The sequence below is a fragment of the Panthera onca genome, chromosome D2 (assembly GCF_046562875.1).
Source record: "Panthera onca isolate mPanOnc1 chromosome D2, mPanOnc1 haplotype 2, whole genome shotgun sequence".
In the NCBI taxonomy this organism is placed as follows: domain Eukaryota; kingdom Metazoa; phylum Chordata; class Mammalia; order Carnivora; family Felidae; genus Panthera; species Panthera onca.
The window spans coordinates 53,563,976-53,580,964 of record NC_138349.1 but is presented as its reverse complement, the minus strand read 5'-3'; the positions used below and the strand labels follow the sequence as shown (position 1 = coordinate 53,580,964).

Sequence of the window (16,989 nt, the reverse complement as noted above, 5' to 3'; positions counted from 1 at the left end):
ATTTATTTATTTTAGGAGAGAGAGAGCACAAATGGGGGAGGGCCAGAGAGAGAAGGAGAAAGAGAATCCCAAGCAGACTCCATGCTCAGCACAGAGCCTGACATGAATCTTGATCCCACAAACCATAAGATCATGACCTAGGCTGAAATCAAGAGTTGGATGCTTAACTGACCGAGCCACCCAGGCACCCCAACAAACATGCTTTTTATATACAAATCTTATTTAATTTCTTATAAGGCATGTATTATTTTTCAAATAAAAAGGCTAAAGCTCAAGGAATTCATATAAATCAGCCAAAATTACAACAGCAAAAAGAGATAGAGAATCAGGAAATTTGACAGAGTTTACCATTTGTGAAAGACAGGCCTAAAGGTCCACAGATTGGTGTAAATTATAGTTAGGAGTCTCCTAGCCACCAGCCTTTATCAAGAAGCTTCCTAACTCATGCAGATCCTTTAACGACTTCAGTCACAGATTCTGTGATTTAGATAGTACCAAGTTTCCAGCTTTAAATATCCTCATAGCCCTATTTTTTTCTACATGATCCCCAAAACATGTTAATCTATGATAAGGTACTTCAGGTAAGTACCAATCAGAAAACAATTTATAGCAGCCCTAACACAAAGTATTACAAGGTATTACCTAAGACACAGTATTACCATTGATAATTCAAAGTTTGAAATTCTGAAGTTCATGCTAACCTTCTAACCTAATTTGAAGCATTAAACTGTTCTCACTCAAATCAACCACTTAATACAAAAAAAAAAAAAAAAAAAAAAAAAACCTGTCAACTATAAACATAACTGTGCTGACTGCATGGCGAGAGGATTCAGAGAAAATAACAGGAAATATATCGATCTCTGAGGAACTTGTCATCTACTGGAGAAGACTGATACTCTCATAAATTCAATAGATAGGTAAGTAAACAGACAACAAAATTATGAAAATAAACACCAAATACAAGTAATTATCCTTAGTTTTTTGTTGCTGTTATCAAACACTTCAAGAAGGGCTTGAATATTCCTACCTCCTTGACATGAGCATCATCAAAATACATCCATTTGCGGATCTTTGTTTGGAAAAAGAATGTAGAATAATGTTTGCCATAGTAACAGATCATTCCTACTAAGTACAGTTCAGACTGCTTGGCCCGATCATCCGTCACTCTGAAAAACAGCTGTGGGGAAAGAAGAGAATGAAAAAAACAGTCAAATACTCAGCCCTCTCACATCAATCAATCTCTTAGCACACTCCATCATTTCTTATTAACGTACTGACTTGTTTCTCCATGCTTCATTCTAAGATTTTTCCTAGTCCATATTAATCATCAGAAATGAACCTAAAAAGACAAAATGTAGGGAAAAGCAAGACGGATAGTGGCCAGTAAACCGGTAAGGTGGTGATGTTTCTTCATAACTTACAATATTTTATTGCTGGTGCCTATTGTAAGAGGATCCAAGGAAGTAGAAAAACACAAAATAAAACAAAAACAAACACTGACGTTTCAAAAGTTACTTACCAGCTGGCACCACAAATATAAATTTCCTGCTGAGACCCTAACTAAGGGGTAAAGAGTCCCTTAGGAAGAGCAATACCACCATGCTGATTACCAGCATTTCACTGCTGTATGTTCTAACAGATATACAAAAAATTTTTGAAGAAAAGAATGCTGCCTTGAGAAACTTATTTGAATGAGAAAATCATCATAGAAATAAAACAAAACTAGAACAGCACAGAATATGTAGACTACAGGAATTTAGAAAAAAGAGATTTAATTGTGTATAACCTACTCATGTCAGAGATTCCTTGGGCAGGAGACCTAAAATAAGATTCCAGACAGTGCATTCATTCTCAGTTGTAACTTAGTGATATTAAAGAATGACAAGGAATCTCCTTAGTCACAGGACTATAAGAGAAAGAAACCAGTGAAAGGAAACCACAGAGTTTCTGGCTCTTCTCTTGAACTGAAGGAAAACCCTGCCTATACTAGGGCGCGGAGCTGATAAGGTAAAAGATCCCAGGTCTGAAGTCGTTTTCCCTATTTTCTTGAATAGATGCACAGAAAACTGCTAACCTACTGAATTCTTTTCCAAGCTACTCCATTACCTTTGCAACAGACATTGGTTCCTCACTGTGAATTTTGTATTCTAAAACTCAGGTCACCAACTTTTACCCCTTCACCTCCCATAGCAGCTCTAGTCAAGACTGCTCACTTCTTTGACCTTATTACCACCTGTGGTAGACTACACCTCCCAACTCTACTTTGTATACACAAGCAATGAGTAGAGTACACAATAACTCTATAAATTGCTTGATTTTTATCAGTAGCTAAGCTCTGTCCATCCTGTCTTTCAAGACCAATTTTATCCCATTTTTTCTAAAAAGTCTACACCACCTACACCTATAAGTACATACTTATACTAGGATATAAGTATTCACTGCCCTTAAGCAATACTAAGACACAAGAACTAAGTCAGAGATAAAGGTAATTAATACTCACATCACCCAGCTTCAGGCAGGTACCCAGGCTGTGAATGACATCCTCTGCCAAGTCTGAGTGGTCCGAGTCCCATACCAGCCCAATTGTAATAATCTGTGGAGCATTCATCAACACACGGCGAATCCGAATCCTTTCTCCACAGTTACTCTGAAATACATATATAAGGCTGGTTTGAGATGTTTCCCACTGGCTCTGCCTCAGTTCCCTAATCCGAGGGCTCCCCTCTCCACTCTGAACCCCACCTCTGACTTAACTCACCGGACAGTTCCGCAGATCCCCCATGGTGCTGGCATTTTGCAGCAGCTCACCAAACATGCTTGGTGAGGGTTTTTCACGTCTTTCCAGCATACAAATAGCCTGATTGCTTCAAGGTGGGGGAATGGAAGGGTATGATGGTAGGAATTACACAGAGTTATAACTAAATCAAATAGATTACTCATGCAAACTCCTAACTCACATGTTTGATTTTCTTCCTCTGCCCACTATACCAAAGCCCCTTGTCCTGACCAGTCTCAGTGTCCCAAACACAATGAGCACCTTTGCCCATCCCCAGATCCAAAGCTCATAGAATCCCCATTTCTCCTCCCACCTTGCTGACCAGAACTGAACCTAAGAAAGGGGGGTGGGGTGGGAGGACTGGGAAGGAAGGAAGAAGAACAAAAATTATTTTAAAATTATTGTTCTGAGTTCCTACAATATAACACCATCTTAACAATAAGGATATAAGCTATTTGGATGCTGTCAGTTGAAACTTATCACTTGAAGGAATACCTAAGGGTACAAATAGAGAACCTTTAAGACTCACCAAAGGGAAGTGGTGGAGATGTAATGTACCATCTGGATGAAAGGCAGCGGATCAGAAGTGGCACCACAGCTGGTACATACACACTGGGACCGGGGTAAAAAAGCAAAACCAAGTAACCACAGTCATTAATTGTTTTGAGACCCATCTGATAACCCACATCCCTGGATGCAGTGTTCTTGAAGAAGAAAAGAAGTGATGAAGATAGAAATAATGTTCACCTGTTCAAACAACGTCATTGCAAATTTCTGGTGGGAGATGCAGTGTTGGGCAGTACATATATCTTCTTTGGTTTCATCAGCAATGTGGAAGTGAATTCTCATCAAGAGATTTTCCTAATAAGGAAAGAATAAAAGCAGCATATCAATGATATTTAATAGAAAAATGCACAAATTGGTAGGCAGTTTACTCAGAGAAACAGTAATCCTCTTGGAAGGTAGGAATACCTCTGATTTTTTTTTAAAAAAACTGTTTAATTTGAAATAATTATAAATTCATAGGAAGTTTCAAAAAAATTATATAAGAGGTCCATGTACCCTTTACCCAGTTTCCTCCAATGGTAACATCTTGCATAACTATAGTACACTATCTAAACCAAGAAATGGACGTCAACACAGTCTACAGAGTTTATTTAGATTTCACCAGTTTTACATATACTTATTTGTGTGTGTAACTCTATGCAATTTTATCAGATGTATAGTCATATAACAACCACCACAATCAAGAAAGAAAATTGTTCCATCACAAGGTTCCCTTATACTATTCCTTCATAGCCTTTTCCACCCAATTCCAACCCGAACACCTAGCAACCACTAATCTGTTTTTCTATCTCTATAATTTTATTATTTTAAGAATGTTATATAAATGGGAGCATATGGTTTATAACCTTTTGATACTGTGTTTTTTTTTCTCAGCATAGTTCCCTTTAGATCCACTGAAGTTGATGTGTAAATCAGTAATTCCTTTTTATTACTGAATAGTATTCCATGGTATGGAAGTACCAAATCTTGTTTCACTATTTACCATCAAAGACATTTGGGTTGTTTCCAGTTTGGGGCTATTATAAATAAAGATTCTATGAACATTCATGTACAGGTTTTTTATAAACATAAGTTTTAGTTTCTCTGGGATACATGTCCAAGAACACAACTACTGAACCTTATGATAATTTGCAAGTACAGTTTTTTAAAAAACTGCCAAACTGTTTTCCAGGGTGGCTATATCATTTTACATTTCCACCAGCAATATATAAGTAATCCAGTTTGTCAGGAGTACCTCTGACTTTGGTGACATTTTGCCCTGTAATAGAATATATACCACTCTCGAACTTTTTTTAACAACAGGCAGAAAGAGTCTAAAGACAGAGAGTCTTTTGAAGGTTGACTGAGAGAACCCAGAGTTCAGAAGAGTCCTCTACTAAAAGTCACTGCGAGCAATCTAGCTATCTAAATAGCACATCACGCCTGTGCTAGGGACTCAGTTATTCTGTTTAATTATCTTTAGTAATGTAGGAGTTCACAAAGTGTGATGGTCTCCAGACCAGCAGCATCTGTATTAGCATCACCTGGAAACTTGTTAGAGCTAGATATTCCTGGGCTCTAATCTAGACCTACTGAATCAGAAATTCAATGGAGTGTGACACAGCAATTTGTATTTTAATGAGTCCTGTCTCCTTTGAAGGTGAGACCAATGTTTTATGCCATGGCAAGCACAAAACTACTGTTAAGCCCAAAGGAGAAAGAATAAACCTATTCTACAATTCCTACTGTATTAGCAGAGTCACCCTAGAGCTTTGAGAAACTAGGGAAATTCCTAGCTCTAATTGAGAGACCAGGGACAGAGTAAATATTACAGTAAAGTATCTAGTCCCTGATGGAGACCATCAACAGTCTCACCCCATATCAGAGAGGGCCAGAGGCCAACACTTACAAAGCACTCTGCAGCATCATCCATAATTCCCAGCTGGAAACGCTGTTCATCCTGGAAGGTCTTTGCCAGAGCACTGCGGAGAGTGTCAGATGGAAGCACTTTTTCACTACTACACTGAAACTGGTTAAAGATTCCCTGTAGGAAAGAGGTTAGACAAGGGAAAAAGCACAATGATGTTATTAAGCTTCTATACATCCCAGTCTGTCAAGCTAGCATCTCCATGCTTATAACATTGGAACCAAACGTATTTTCCATGAGTTGATCTGCTTGCAGCTAGTACTAAAAAAGTAAAAAATCAAGTGTCAGAATAAAGGGTATAATCTGTGCTAGTAAGGATCCTTGCTCTTCCATCTGCCATAGACCACTGTCATGAGTTAATGTAATTGGGTACCTCATTTCCTCTGACACAGATAGAGGTACATGATTCACAGTAAATAAGGGCAAATTATATATAAATGGTTTGGTAAATTATTCTCTGGGGGCTCATCCTATTAAACTTAGCCCCTTCTTTTAATTTAAAATCATTCAAGGGGTGCCTGGGTGGCTCAGTCGGTTAATCATCCGACTTTGGCTCAGGTCATGATCTCATGATTTGTGAGTTCAAGCCTCACATTGGGTTCTGTGCTGACAGCTCAGAGCCTGGAGCTTGCTTCAGATTCTGTGTCTCCCTCTCCTCTGTCTCTGCCCCTCCCCCGCTAGCACTCTATCTCTCTCTCAAAAATAAACATTAAAAAAAAATTTTAATTACTCAAATAAAAATAAAAAAATAAAATTACTGAAAGTACAAAGAATAATATAACAAATATCTACTTGTCCAATATCCAGAAATAAACATTCCATTATGTTTAATCCCAATCTACATATAAAGCTAATGTCCTGGGCACCTGGGTGGCTCAGTCGTTAAGCATTTGACTTAGTCTCAGGTCATGATCTCACGATTCGTGAGTTTGAGTCCCACATCAGGTAAGCTTGAGCCCTGCTTTGGGTGAGCCCCGCTTCTCTCTTTCTATCTCTCTCTCTCTCTCTCCTTCTGCCCTCCTGTGATTCTCTCTCTCTCTCTCTCTGCCCCTCCCTTACTTGTGTCCCCCGCCCCAAGCTCTCTCTCTTTCAAAAAAAAAAAAAGATAAAGTCCCTTTTAAGACCACCCATTCTCTACCAGCCACTCACTATCATGAGTTTGTTGCACAATTTTCTGTTTTTAATACTTCTGTATACATATGTGTAAGTATATGTGTAAGTGTGTTTATATGTGTGTGTATGTGTCTATATATGTGTGTGTGTATGTACGTATTCTTATATAATACATAGTGTACTTTTATGTGCATTTTTTGTTTGTATACAAAGTATCACACTGACTTACTTTTTTAAATTCAGCATTATTTTTGAGATCTATCCATAATTTACACACACACACACACACACGCGCGCGGTTCATCCCTTTTTGCTGCTGTATTGTGTTTTACCAGGTCTATACAACGTATATTTATCCATTTCTTTATTGAAATTTTGGCAATCTCAAATTTTTGCTATTATAAAGAGGCTATGTCAACTTATACTTCCAGTAACAGATGAATACAAATAAATTTCCCCTTATCCTTGTCAGCAATTAATAAATACAGTTGAACTAGTTAATTTTAGTCTTTCAAACTACATCTAGTTTTTCTGGGTCTTTTGCAAATATGATTTGTGGCAAATATCTTCTTCCCAGTCTTCTAGTGTCTTTTATGTGGAGCAGTTTTTAAATTTTAATGTGATCAAATTACCCATCTTCAGCATCTTTACCTGATCTGAACCAATGATGAATGTGATGTTCAGAGAATAGAAACACAGAGTGGCAACAAGTGGCACCTGGTTTGATGAGTACTTCTCAAGTGGTATTGGACCTTCCCAACATAAATTAGAATATGCTCCTTTGACATCACATGGCCCAGATCCTCACTAAACCACCCAGATAAGCAACAAATTCAATGGTGAGTTACATATCAACATACCAAAGAATGTCACTCACTTGAAATTCTTACCAGTAATTTCTTCATAAAAAAAAAAAAAAAAGCCATGGTTATTTTTCAGACTTACTAATGAGACCAGAAATGAGACCATTTTATAAACCTACCTATGTGATCTAAGAATAGGAGGCCCCACCAATTTAGAATGGTCAAATCTTGTTCCTGATCTTACTTGAACTATCAGCAGCTCAGTCATTCACTCTCTCCAAATTTTTATTCAATTACCCTCTCAATATAGTATTTCCTGATCACTGTTTTTAAAATTGCAAGCTCCACCCCCACTTCCCCAAACCTCCTACCCTTACCTGTTTTATTTTTCTCTGTAGCACTTATTATCATCTATAACACCACGTATTTTACTTATTTATTGTCTGACTACACTCTCTAAGTCTGAGTACAAAAAAGTTTTGCCCTTTAATTCTCTACTCTACTACTCACTCTCAACACCTTAGAAGGGTACTGGCATATAGAGGGCAACCAATAACTAGTTTTGAATGGATGGATGAATGGATGAATGAATGATGTAATATGGGTAGATCTTACTAAGGAAAAATATTATCAAGTCCCCTCTTTTTTAAAGCAGATAAAGAACCACCTAGAAAAGTTGAAAAAATTTCCTAAGGAAATATAATTTTCCTAAGGTAATATAACTGGTTAAAACAAAATGGGATTGAACTTCATTCTGCTAAGTAAAAGTTGGAACTGTTTTTCCCTCATTCTACTTTCTTTTTTTTTATTTTTAATGTTTATTTATTTTTGAGAGAGGGAGAGAGACAGAGCCTGAACAGGGGAGGGGCAGAGAGAGAGGGAGACACAGAATCTGAAGCAGGCTTCAGGCTCCAAGCTGTCAGCACAGGACCCAATGCAGGGCTAGAACTCACAAAACCACAAGATCATGACATGAGCCAAAGTCGAATGTTCAACCGACTGAGCCATCCAGGTGCCCCTCCTCATTCTACTTTCTTACTAGCATTGTTCCTCCTCTTACACATTGAGCATCTATCCCAACAGCAGCTCAAGAACAATTTGCTATGTAACCTGCTATTATTTCCCTACAAATGATTCCATATGATGTGGAGATGACAGTATTAGTAATACATATTTAGTATTATTTAATAAGCTAGGAGCTGGGGGAAAATCTATTATAATTGCTTCAAATTACTTTGGATTAACCTAGACATTTTTCACAAATCTATTTTAAAATCAAGTAAAGGCAAGACAGGACCTTCCATAATTTGTTACTAGAAATAGAAGAATGTCTATTAGTGACCATTAAACTACACCAAAAGGAAAGGTCTAGGTCCACAGTTAAACATTCTCAGAGGACAACTGATATATCTATACCAAGTGATTTTGAAACAGAGGAAGAGAGAAACAAAGGAAAAGGTAGGAAAAGAAGCAGTGGCCACTATCATATCCCAACCTGCTGCTCTTCTTAATTGTTAATACTAAGATATTACTAAGATATTAGTGCTGACAAAGGCTCTATCTCTAGAGCAAGAGATGGATGAGGTTTGGTCCTTTGTCCAGAGTCCAAAACTGCTTCCAAAACAAACCAGTGGGAAATGACTTCCAGGATAGTTCTGTACAAATGTGATATTTGCAAACTACAGCCCCTTTAGTCTTTCTCAACTGAGTTCCCTCAAGAATTAAGCCCTAATACTCTAAGGCATCAACAATTATTAATGAACTAACTTCTCTCCTATGTATAACAGTTGTTATGTTATCATCCAGAGAGAATTAAAAGAACAGTCACTCAAGGCACTTACTGTGTTCTGTGGTTCAGATGACCCTGCTTGAGAAAGGACAGGGCTCCACTGAGAGATGGCATAGAGTAATAATTAAGAGCATGGACTACGGAACCAAACTATCTGGATCCCAAACCCCAGTCCAAAATTTACCATTTCTATGACCTTAGAAAAGTTACTTAACTTCCCTAGTCTTCAGTTTCCTTTTTTTTTTTTTTTTTTAAGATTTTATTTTTAAGTAATCTCTATGCCTAACATGGGGCTCAAACTCATGACCCATAGATCAAGAGTCACATACTCTACTGACAGCTAGCCAGGCACCCCCAGTTTCTTTCTTTCTTTTCTTTCTTTCTTTCTTTCTTTCTTTCTTTCTTTCTTTCAATTTATTTTGACAGATAGAGAGTGAGAGTGGGAGGGGCAAAGAGAGAGGGAGAGAGAGAATCCCAAGCAGGCTCCATGCTGTCAGTGCAGAGCCATATGTGAGGCTCAATCCCATGAACCATGAGATCATGACCTAAGCCAAGATCAAGAGCTGGACACTTAACTGACTGAGCCACCCAGGTACCTCTAAAAGAGGATTACTGAGTGGGGTTGCCTGGGTGGCTCGGTTAACCATCCTACTTTGGCTTAGGTCATGATCTCGCGGTTCATGAGTTTGAGCCCCGTGTCGGGCTCTGTGTGACAGCTCAGAGCCTGGAGCCTACTTAAGATTCTGTGTCACCCTCTCTCTGCCCTCCTCTGCTTGTGCTCGTTCTCTCTCTCTCTCTCTCTCTCTCAAAGAATAAACAAACAAAACAAAACAAAATTTTAAAAGAGGATTAGTGGGTAGGGGTGCCTGGGTGGCTCAGTTGGTTAAGCGTCTGACTCTTGTTTTTGGCTCAGGTCATGATCATGGTTTCATTAGTTCCAGTCACGTGTCGGGCTGTGCACTGACAGTGCAGAGCCTGCTTGGAATTCTCTCTCTCTCTTCCTCTCTCTCTACCCCCTTCCCTGCTCACGCTATCTCTCTCTCAAAATAAATAGAATTTGAACATTTTAAATAATAAATAAATAAATAAATAACGATCAGTAATAGTAGTTATCTCCTAGGGTTATTTACAGATTAAATAAATTATCTTTTTCTCTATCTACCTGTCTATCTATATCTTAGACTAATGCCTGGCTATATAAGTGCTTATCTAAGTATTAGCTGTCATCATCATTATCATTATCATCAACATCATTATCATTATTATTATATTTTAGGTTACTAAGGAGCCTGTCTGCTACTGACCGTGCGTCAGAAATGCCATCTACCTTGAACGACCTCCCTAGTCTCTGAAATCTGGGTAAGAAAGACAAACCACTTCTCCTTCTGTTGCTCTTACTCAAGAGAGGCAGATTTCCCATGATTAGATAAGAAGGGTTTCAACACAGAAAGGAAAAGACATAGTCAGAGCTCTGCTTATATCCACACTCGATATGCAACAACAGATCTGACTCTTGTGTTCAGTGGCATCAACATCTCCAAACTATATTCTTTTCTCATCTCTTAATTACAGGCAACTTTCTCCATACACACTGAGTATCTGAATGTACTCAGAATGCCTGCATCTTCTTTATTTTATTGTAATTATTGTTATCAGTCTTGCTCTGCTATTGTTAGGAAAAAGCAAGTGTATCAGGAATAAAGCAGCCTGAGCGCTCCCAGCATGCATCTGTGGAGCTGTAGCTCTGGAAGAAGCTGTAGTACAAAGCCCCTCTGTTAGGGCAGCACACTAACCCCTGTGTGTCCCTCTCACATGAGCACAGGGCTGGAACGGGCCTCCTCCTGCTCCCTTTTTCACCCTCCTGCCACCTTTCCCAGAGGGAGATCCTGTTCACACCAAAGAAAGCCAAGAACATTTAGTTCAGAAGTAAGAACAGGTGGTAGGACCAATAAGGAACAAAAACTGGTATTCTTCCAATTGCTGAGTTCTGCGGCAGGGAGTGAGAAAGGGCAGGAAGAACCAAAACCCAGGAATCATTTTTCCCTATGGGGTCCTGATGGTTTCATTTCAATTAACAGAGAAAACCCACCTTTGACGTTTCTCTCTGCTCTTCTTCACAAAGTGAAACCAAAGAGGTCTTCCTTTTCATTCTCAGGAAAAGGCAAATTACTTTTTGTCTGTTAACTATTTTTTTGGATGCAGTGCAAAAACAACAAGACTTTAATGACTAAAAGCAGGTGCTTCCCCACCCATTTCTCTTGGATCATGTAGCAAACAATTCTACCCACAGGAGCTCATAATTATCTGGACTAGTAAAAACCATGTAAATAAGATAAAAGTGCCATAGAGACAGAAACTCTTTGTGCTTTGGCATCTACAAATGCAGCTGTTGCTTCAGTTTTTTTCCCCCCTAAAACACAGACTTTTGTCTTTAGGCAGGAACAGCTGTTTATTTCTCTCTCAGGATTTCTTAGCCTAGCCTTAGCCTTCTAAAAAAAGTCATGAGTAGAGAAGATGGGAGTCAAGAAGAAGGGCTACAGCTAAATGTGATGCGTTCTGGGCCCTAGGTCTTTGGAAAGTTAGCAGTCCAACTCATTCCTGGAGGGTGTCCAACAATAACTTCTGCAAAGACACAATACATTTTATGCACTGCTACTAACTCAGTTCTTAGGGTTTCTCTTCTTGACCCGGGCTTTCCAAACCTCTTATCATTTTGGCTCTCATAATCACTCCTTTTCTCCACACCTCCTAGAAATCATAGACTTAAATAAATTGTAAGCCTCAACGTGACCAATCAAGCCTGTTTGTAAAAACAACCCTCTGAAAAAAAGATAAAGGAGGTACTACTCCTTGAGTACTACTAGAAAAGAGAATTTTCACTAGTTTTATGTGTTCAAAAGAATCTCAAACATTCTCTTTCAAGAGGGGAAAAGAACATGTAAATGTTTACCATTTTGGCATCCAAACCAGTAACATTGGATTTTTAATGTTTTATTGCAGAAAATCTCAAACATACAAGGGTAGACAAAATAGCACAACCAACTCCTATGTACCTATTATCTATCTTTAACAACTGTGGCCAATCTCATTTCATATATACAACCCACCCACTCATCCCATTCCCAGATCATTCTCAATCAAATACTAGACATTATTCATCTATAAATATTTTGGATATGCCTCTAAAACATAAGAAATCTTTGTTTAAAATTTAATCATACTATAATTACCACACTAAAAAAAGGTAATAATAATTCCTTAATATCATCAAATATCCAGTCAGTTTAATAGAAATTCTTGCTCCAACATTGGGGAAGACAGAGAACAGCTGGCTAGTTTCTCCCTTGGGATTCTTTAACCTTATGTCTAAAAATACCTACCTTCTGGATTTCCGGATTATAAAATTATCTGCATATCCTGTATCAGTCCCTTTAAGTAAATCCAATTGTCGATACCATATCTCCCCATGAGTTTTGGATTTTTTTACACTCAATTCATAACCCAATACTTTGGACTTGCAGTGGTGAAGTTAAAGATGATCATAAACTACCTATCACACTCATTTGTGCTACCTCTGCAAAAGAGACACACCCACATACACACAAAGACAGACACAGAAAGAAACACCAAGACTTCAAGACACTAGACAGAGAGCCAAAGAGCAGAGACAGGCCAAATTCACCAGAGGATGGTATTGCTTTTAGTAGGAAATCATAAACTAATGTTGAAATTTTACAAAATATAATAGTCAATTTGCTAATTTTTGTCAAGATCAAAAATGCAGGACCTTAGAGATTACCAACAGTATTTAAATCAAATTTTGACAATCAATACCATAACCACTTACCCCACAGGGGAAATGAAAAGGGGGACCCTTCTGGACATGCACAAAGATTTTGAGATTGTATAAGTTTCAGGCTCTGCCATAAATTCTGGAAAGGAAAGAATCATGATGATCTACTATGTTTTTCCTTGCAGTCATAACCCTCTATTTGAATATCATGTAAAATTCTAAACTCCAAATTTTAAAAAGGATGAAAGACTCAACTTTATACTTTCCAAGTTATATCAATGGTTAAATTAGTTGAGAATATTTAGGTACAAACTAATAGGCCTTTAAGACTAAGAAAGATTAACCAAAAGACCACACAAATATACTCATACCCCAGAGATAAGCAAAACAAAGAAGTTCAACTCAAGTAAATGATATTTGCATTAGACAGGGATATACCTTCCTCATGAGAGGTCTGTTGATTACTAGCTAAAATCTCCAGATAACCTATTAGAAATCTAATTTTCTGGTTTAAATAGTCCAACATAATGGATTTACTCTTCTCTGATATTGGCCATGACCACAGGACAATGAAGAACCTTCTGTTCCAATAATCTACCAAAAAAAGGACTGGACTGATAATGCACAATGAGTAATTTCTTATACCACTTTACTCCCTGTGCTTATGCTTTCCAGTAGAGGAACAGCTACATGGTACACACAAAATATATTGAGGTATTTATTCTCTGAACTCTCAAATTTCCCTCCAATTAACTGATGGGCTATCAGCAGAACACAGACTTTCCTGCCCCTTTTGAACAGTCTTACTGCTGTACAGATACAAACTTACATTACAGGACACCTTATACACAAAAACCTATTTCCTCCTCACCTACCCCTCACCATCACCACCATTCTCTGGCTTTGATGCCTTGTACTAACATTCTTAAAAGAAAAATCACTAATTGAGGATATTTGTTGAATTTAATCAATCAATGAAGCATTCTTCTTTGCCTATAACAAAAAACACTCTGTCCTACATCTTGGCACACTGCAAAGCCTCTAGTACAATCCCTGGAAGGAGAACAAAATCATTGTGGCATACTAAGTACAGAGGACGGATTTCCTTCCCTGGACAGAGATAAATAAATAAGCCAACACCAAAGTCATACCCTGGGGGCTGGGGACACAAGGGCAGATTCAATATGAATAATAAATAAGAGTTCTGGGCTATAGGCATGACAACAGTTCAGGTCAGGAAATACCTTTTAGTAACACTAGATGGGAATAAATTTGGAGATTCAGAAGGGACAGAGTAATTAGCCCACAAATCTTTTTGTTAAGTCAGAGTTGAAACGCATTGTGGCTCAAAATAAGAAGAAAGACACACTGACAAATTATTTTTAATGAAAGCGATCATTAATAATTTGCATGCAAAATTTTGAGGCTGAAATTAGGTTAGGAACTTAGTATCAAGTAATGCAGAAAAATAACCCAATATATTTTTACAGGACCAAATGGATTATCCTAAATATTACGTATAAACCTCCAAAAAGCAATTATAAGCTCTAGATACAACATACACTATGGTACCTGGTGAAGGTCACAAGGCACAAGAACATTGACAAACATTCAGAGAGCAGAAGAGAAAGTAAAAACATTAAACAAAAGGTGTTCACATAAGACCAACAGTAAAAGCATTTTAAAGATTGGTGCAAGGTAAAGTAAAAAGTGGAGAAAAAAAAAACAGGGATACACATCTTCCAGCCAGACTTAGAAGGGCAAATCCTTCATCCAAAACATTAGATTAAGGGAAAGTTGGCTAGCTTTTGATTCATCTAGGAACATGTGTGTGTCTCTTTTTTGTTCTTAACATTGAGTTCTAGAGCTAAACAATTATGTTCCAACATAAAAGAATTCTGACTTTATAGAATGAGCAAGTTCTGATAGAGTACCTCAAATGCAGGAATTTTGGAGTTTTGTGTTTTGAAAAATATCTATGAAATAAGAATTTTACATTTGAAACTTAGCATTAAAGAATGCAAACAGGTCACCAAGTACCAGCAAAAAGGAATTCTTACTTGCTTCACCAAACATTCATCTAATTTTTAAACAGGAGGCAGAGAAAAAATGGGATTTAAATATACTGAATTACACCCACGCTGGGACACCACAAAGTTAACATGTAACTTAATTGTAGGATACCAGATAACTGCTCTGCTTGACAGAACTCCAGGCTTTGACTCTTCAGCAGATCTTCCCATCATCAACTCCTCCCGACCCCCACCACACACATACACCTCACCCTTCCTTAACTAAATTTGACATAAAGCAGCCTATATTAAGTAGACCTACTAAAAAAAGTGTAAACCCAAAAGTCATGATGAAAATCTCAAGTAGAACAAGAGTGAGAGCACAAAAGACAAAAAGAAAAAAGTGAAGAAAAAGGCAAGTACACAAAACTCTATAACTAAAATCCAAGGACTACTAAAAGAATATATGAACCCAGAAAAGTTACGTATTTATATTATGGTGCAAGCACTATAAGGAATACCAACGGGGAAGAAAAGCTGAGCCACCTTTCCAAAAACTCATTCAGCCATGCTAAATACTGTTAAGTAAAACAATCATGGTTCTAGATAGAGGTAACATTTTTAAAACTTCATTAAGAAGATATGTTTCTGAAATGGAATTCTGAAAGGACTAGATGTGGTTTTATTTTAAAGGGATGTGTTGTTTTGTTTATTGTTATGTTATTGTTTTGGGTGCTAAGGGATCCAGGCAAAGTGAATAACATCTGCAATGTAGTCATAGGAAGTACACCATCTGCTGTCATAGCTGAAATGGAGAGTGCCTCAGGAAGGAAAGGAAGGGGAAAAAAAGTATGAAACTAGTTTTTTAAATGCCTATAAGCATACATTTTTAAGTGATTTAAGAAATAATTGGGAGCCACTTCAAGGTTATAAGAAAGGAGTAACTTCAAGATAGCACTCCAGCACATTCTTAGGTTAAAACAAATGAAATAGGATGATACTAGAGATAGAGAGGCAACTTAGGGGTCTGGAAAAAAAATATTCTTTTTACTATATGTGAACAGAAATACTTATTACTAGAAATATCATTGACCAAAGAGGAGGCATAAAGAGAAATGACAACTTCTGTGATGCAATTTCCAATTTTTCTCTTTACAATTCAATGTGCTTTTCTAAAATGACTGTAGTACTTTCCTATACTTATAATAAAAATCCTCCTTTAGGGGCACCTGGGTGGCTCAGTCGGTTGAGTGCCAACTTCACTCAGGTCATGATCTCACAGTTCGTGGGTTGGAGCCCCACGTTGGGCTCTGGGCTGATGACAGCTCAGAACCTGGAGCCTGCTTCCGATTCTGTGTCTCCCTCTCTCTGCCCCTCCCCCGCTCATGCTCTGTGTGTGTCTCTCTGTCTCAAAACTAAATACACATTAAAAAAAAAAAAATCATCTTTAAATAAAAAACAAGTCGGGATGTCTGGGTGGCTCAATCGGTTCAGCATTGACTTCGGCTCAGGTCATGATCTCATGATTTGTGGGTTCAAGCCCCACGTCAGGTCTGTGCTGAGAGCTCAGAGCCTGGAGCCTGTTTCAGATTCTGTGTCTCATTCTCTCTCCACCCCTCCTCCACTTGTGTTCTCTCTCTGTCTCTCAAAAATAAATAAATGTAAAAAAAAATTTTTTTTAATAAAAAACAAGCATGATGTATATATTTAGCCAAAGAATAAAAAGAAATGCCCATGTGTCCAACAACCAATTTAAGAAATGAAAAACTTAATGAGTGCGAAACTCCCCAGTTGATTATAATCTCCTTCCCTCCAGGGATAACCACTGTCCTGAATTTTATGAAAATCATTCCCTCTTTCTCACATATATGTATCCCTGAACAACATGTTGTTTAGTGCTGCCCATTTTTACTTTGTATATAAATGGAATCATAGTTTATATAATCTTCTGTGACTTGCTTCACTGTAATGTTTTTGTGATTAATCCAAGCTGATATATGTAGCTACAGGTTATTCATGTTCACTACTACAGTGTTTTACTTTAGGAATAAACCATAATTTTTAAACCTATTCTATTATATTCTATTATAGTTGGAATGGGTTGTTTCCATTTTTCTATAATCACAAAAATACTACTTTGGACATTCTCAAATATATCTTCTGATATGTATATACAAGGAAGTTTTCTACAATATGTATCTAGGAGTAGAATTACTGAATGGTAGGGTAT

At 37.6% G+C, this 16,989-nt stretch overlaps 1 protein-coding gene across 20 annotated transcripts in view; it reads right to left on the bottom strand.

Annotated features, from left to right (window-relative positions):
• USP54 (ubiquitin specific peptidase 54) overlaps window positions 1-16,989 on the bottom strand; it is a 133,473-nt gene that overhangs the window by 34,839 nt on the left and 81,645 nt on the right. For all 20 annotated transcript variants that reach the window (XM_078434390.1, XM_078434385.1, XM_078434389.1 and 17 more), the window contains 6 exons: window positions 5,232-5,366; window positions 3,524-3,637; window positions 3,306-3,388; window positions 2,759-2,864; window positions 2,501-2,647; window positions 1,028-1,177 (listed from right to left, as the gene is read on the bottom strand). In XM_078434390.1, coding sequence (XP_078290516.1) covers window positions 1,028-1,177; window positions 2,501-2,647; window positions 2,759-2,864; window positions 3,306-3,388; window positions 3,524-3,637; window positions 5,232-5,366 — 735 coding nt within the window. The remainder of the gene's footprint in view (window positions 1-1,027; window positions 1,178-2,500; window positions 2,648-2,758; window positions 2,865-3,305; window positions 3,389-3,523; window positions 3,638-5,231; window positions 5,367-16,989) is intronic.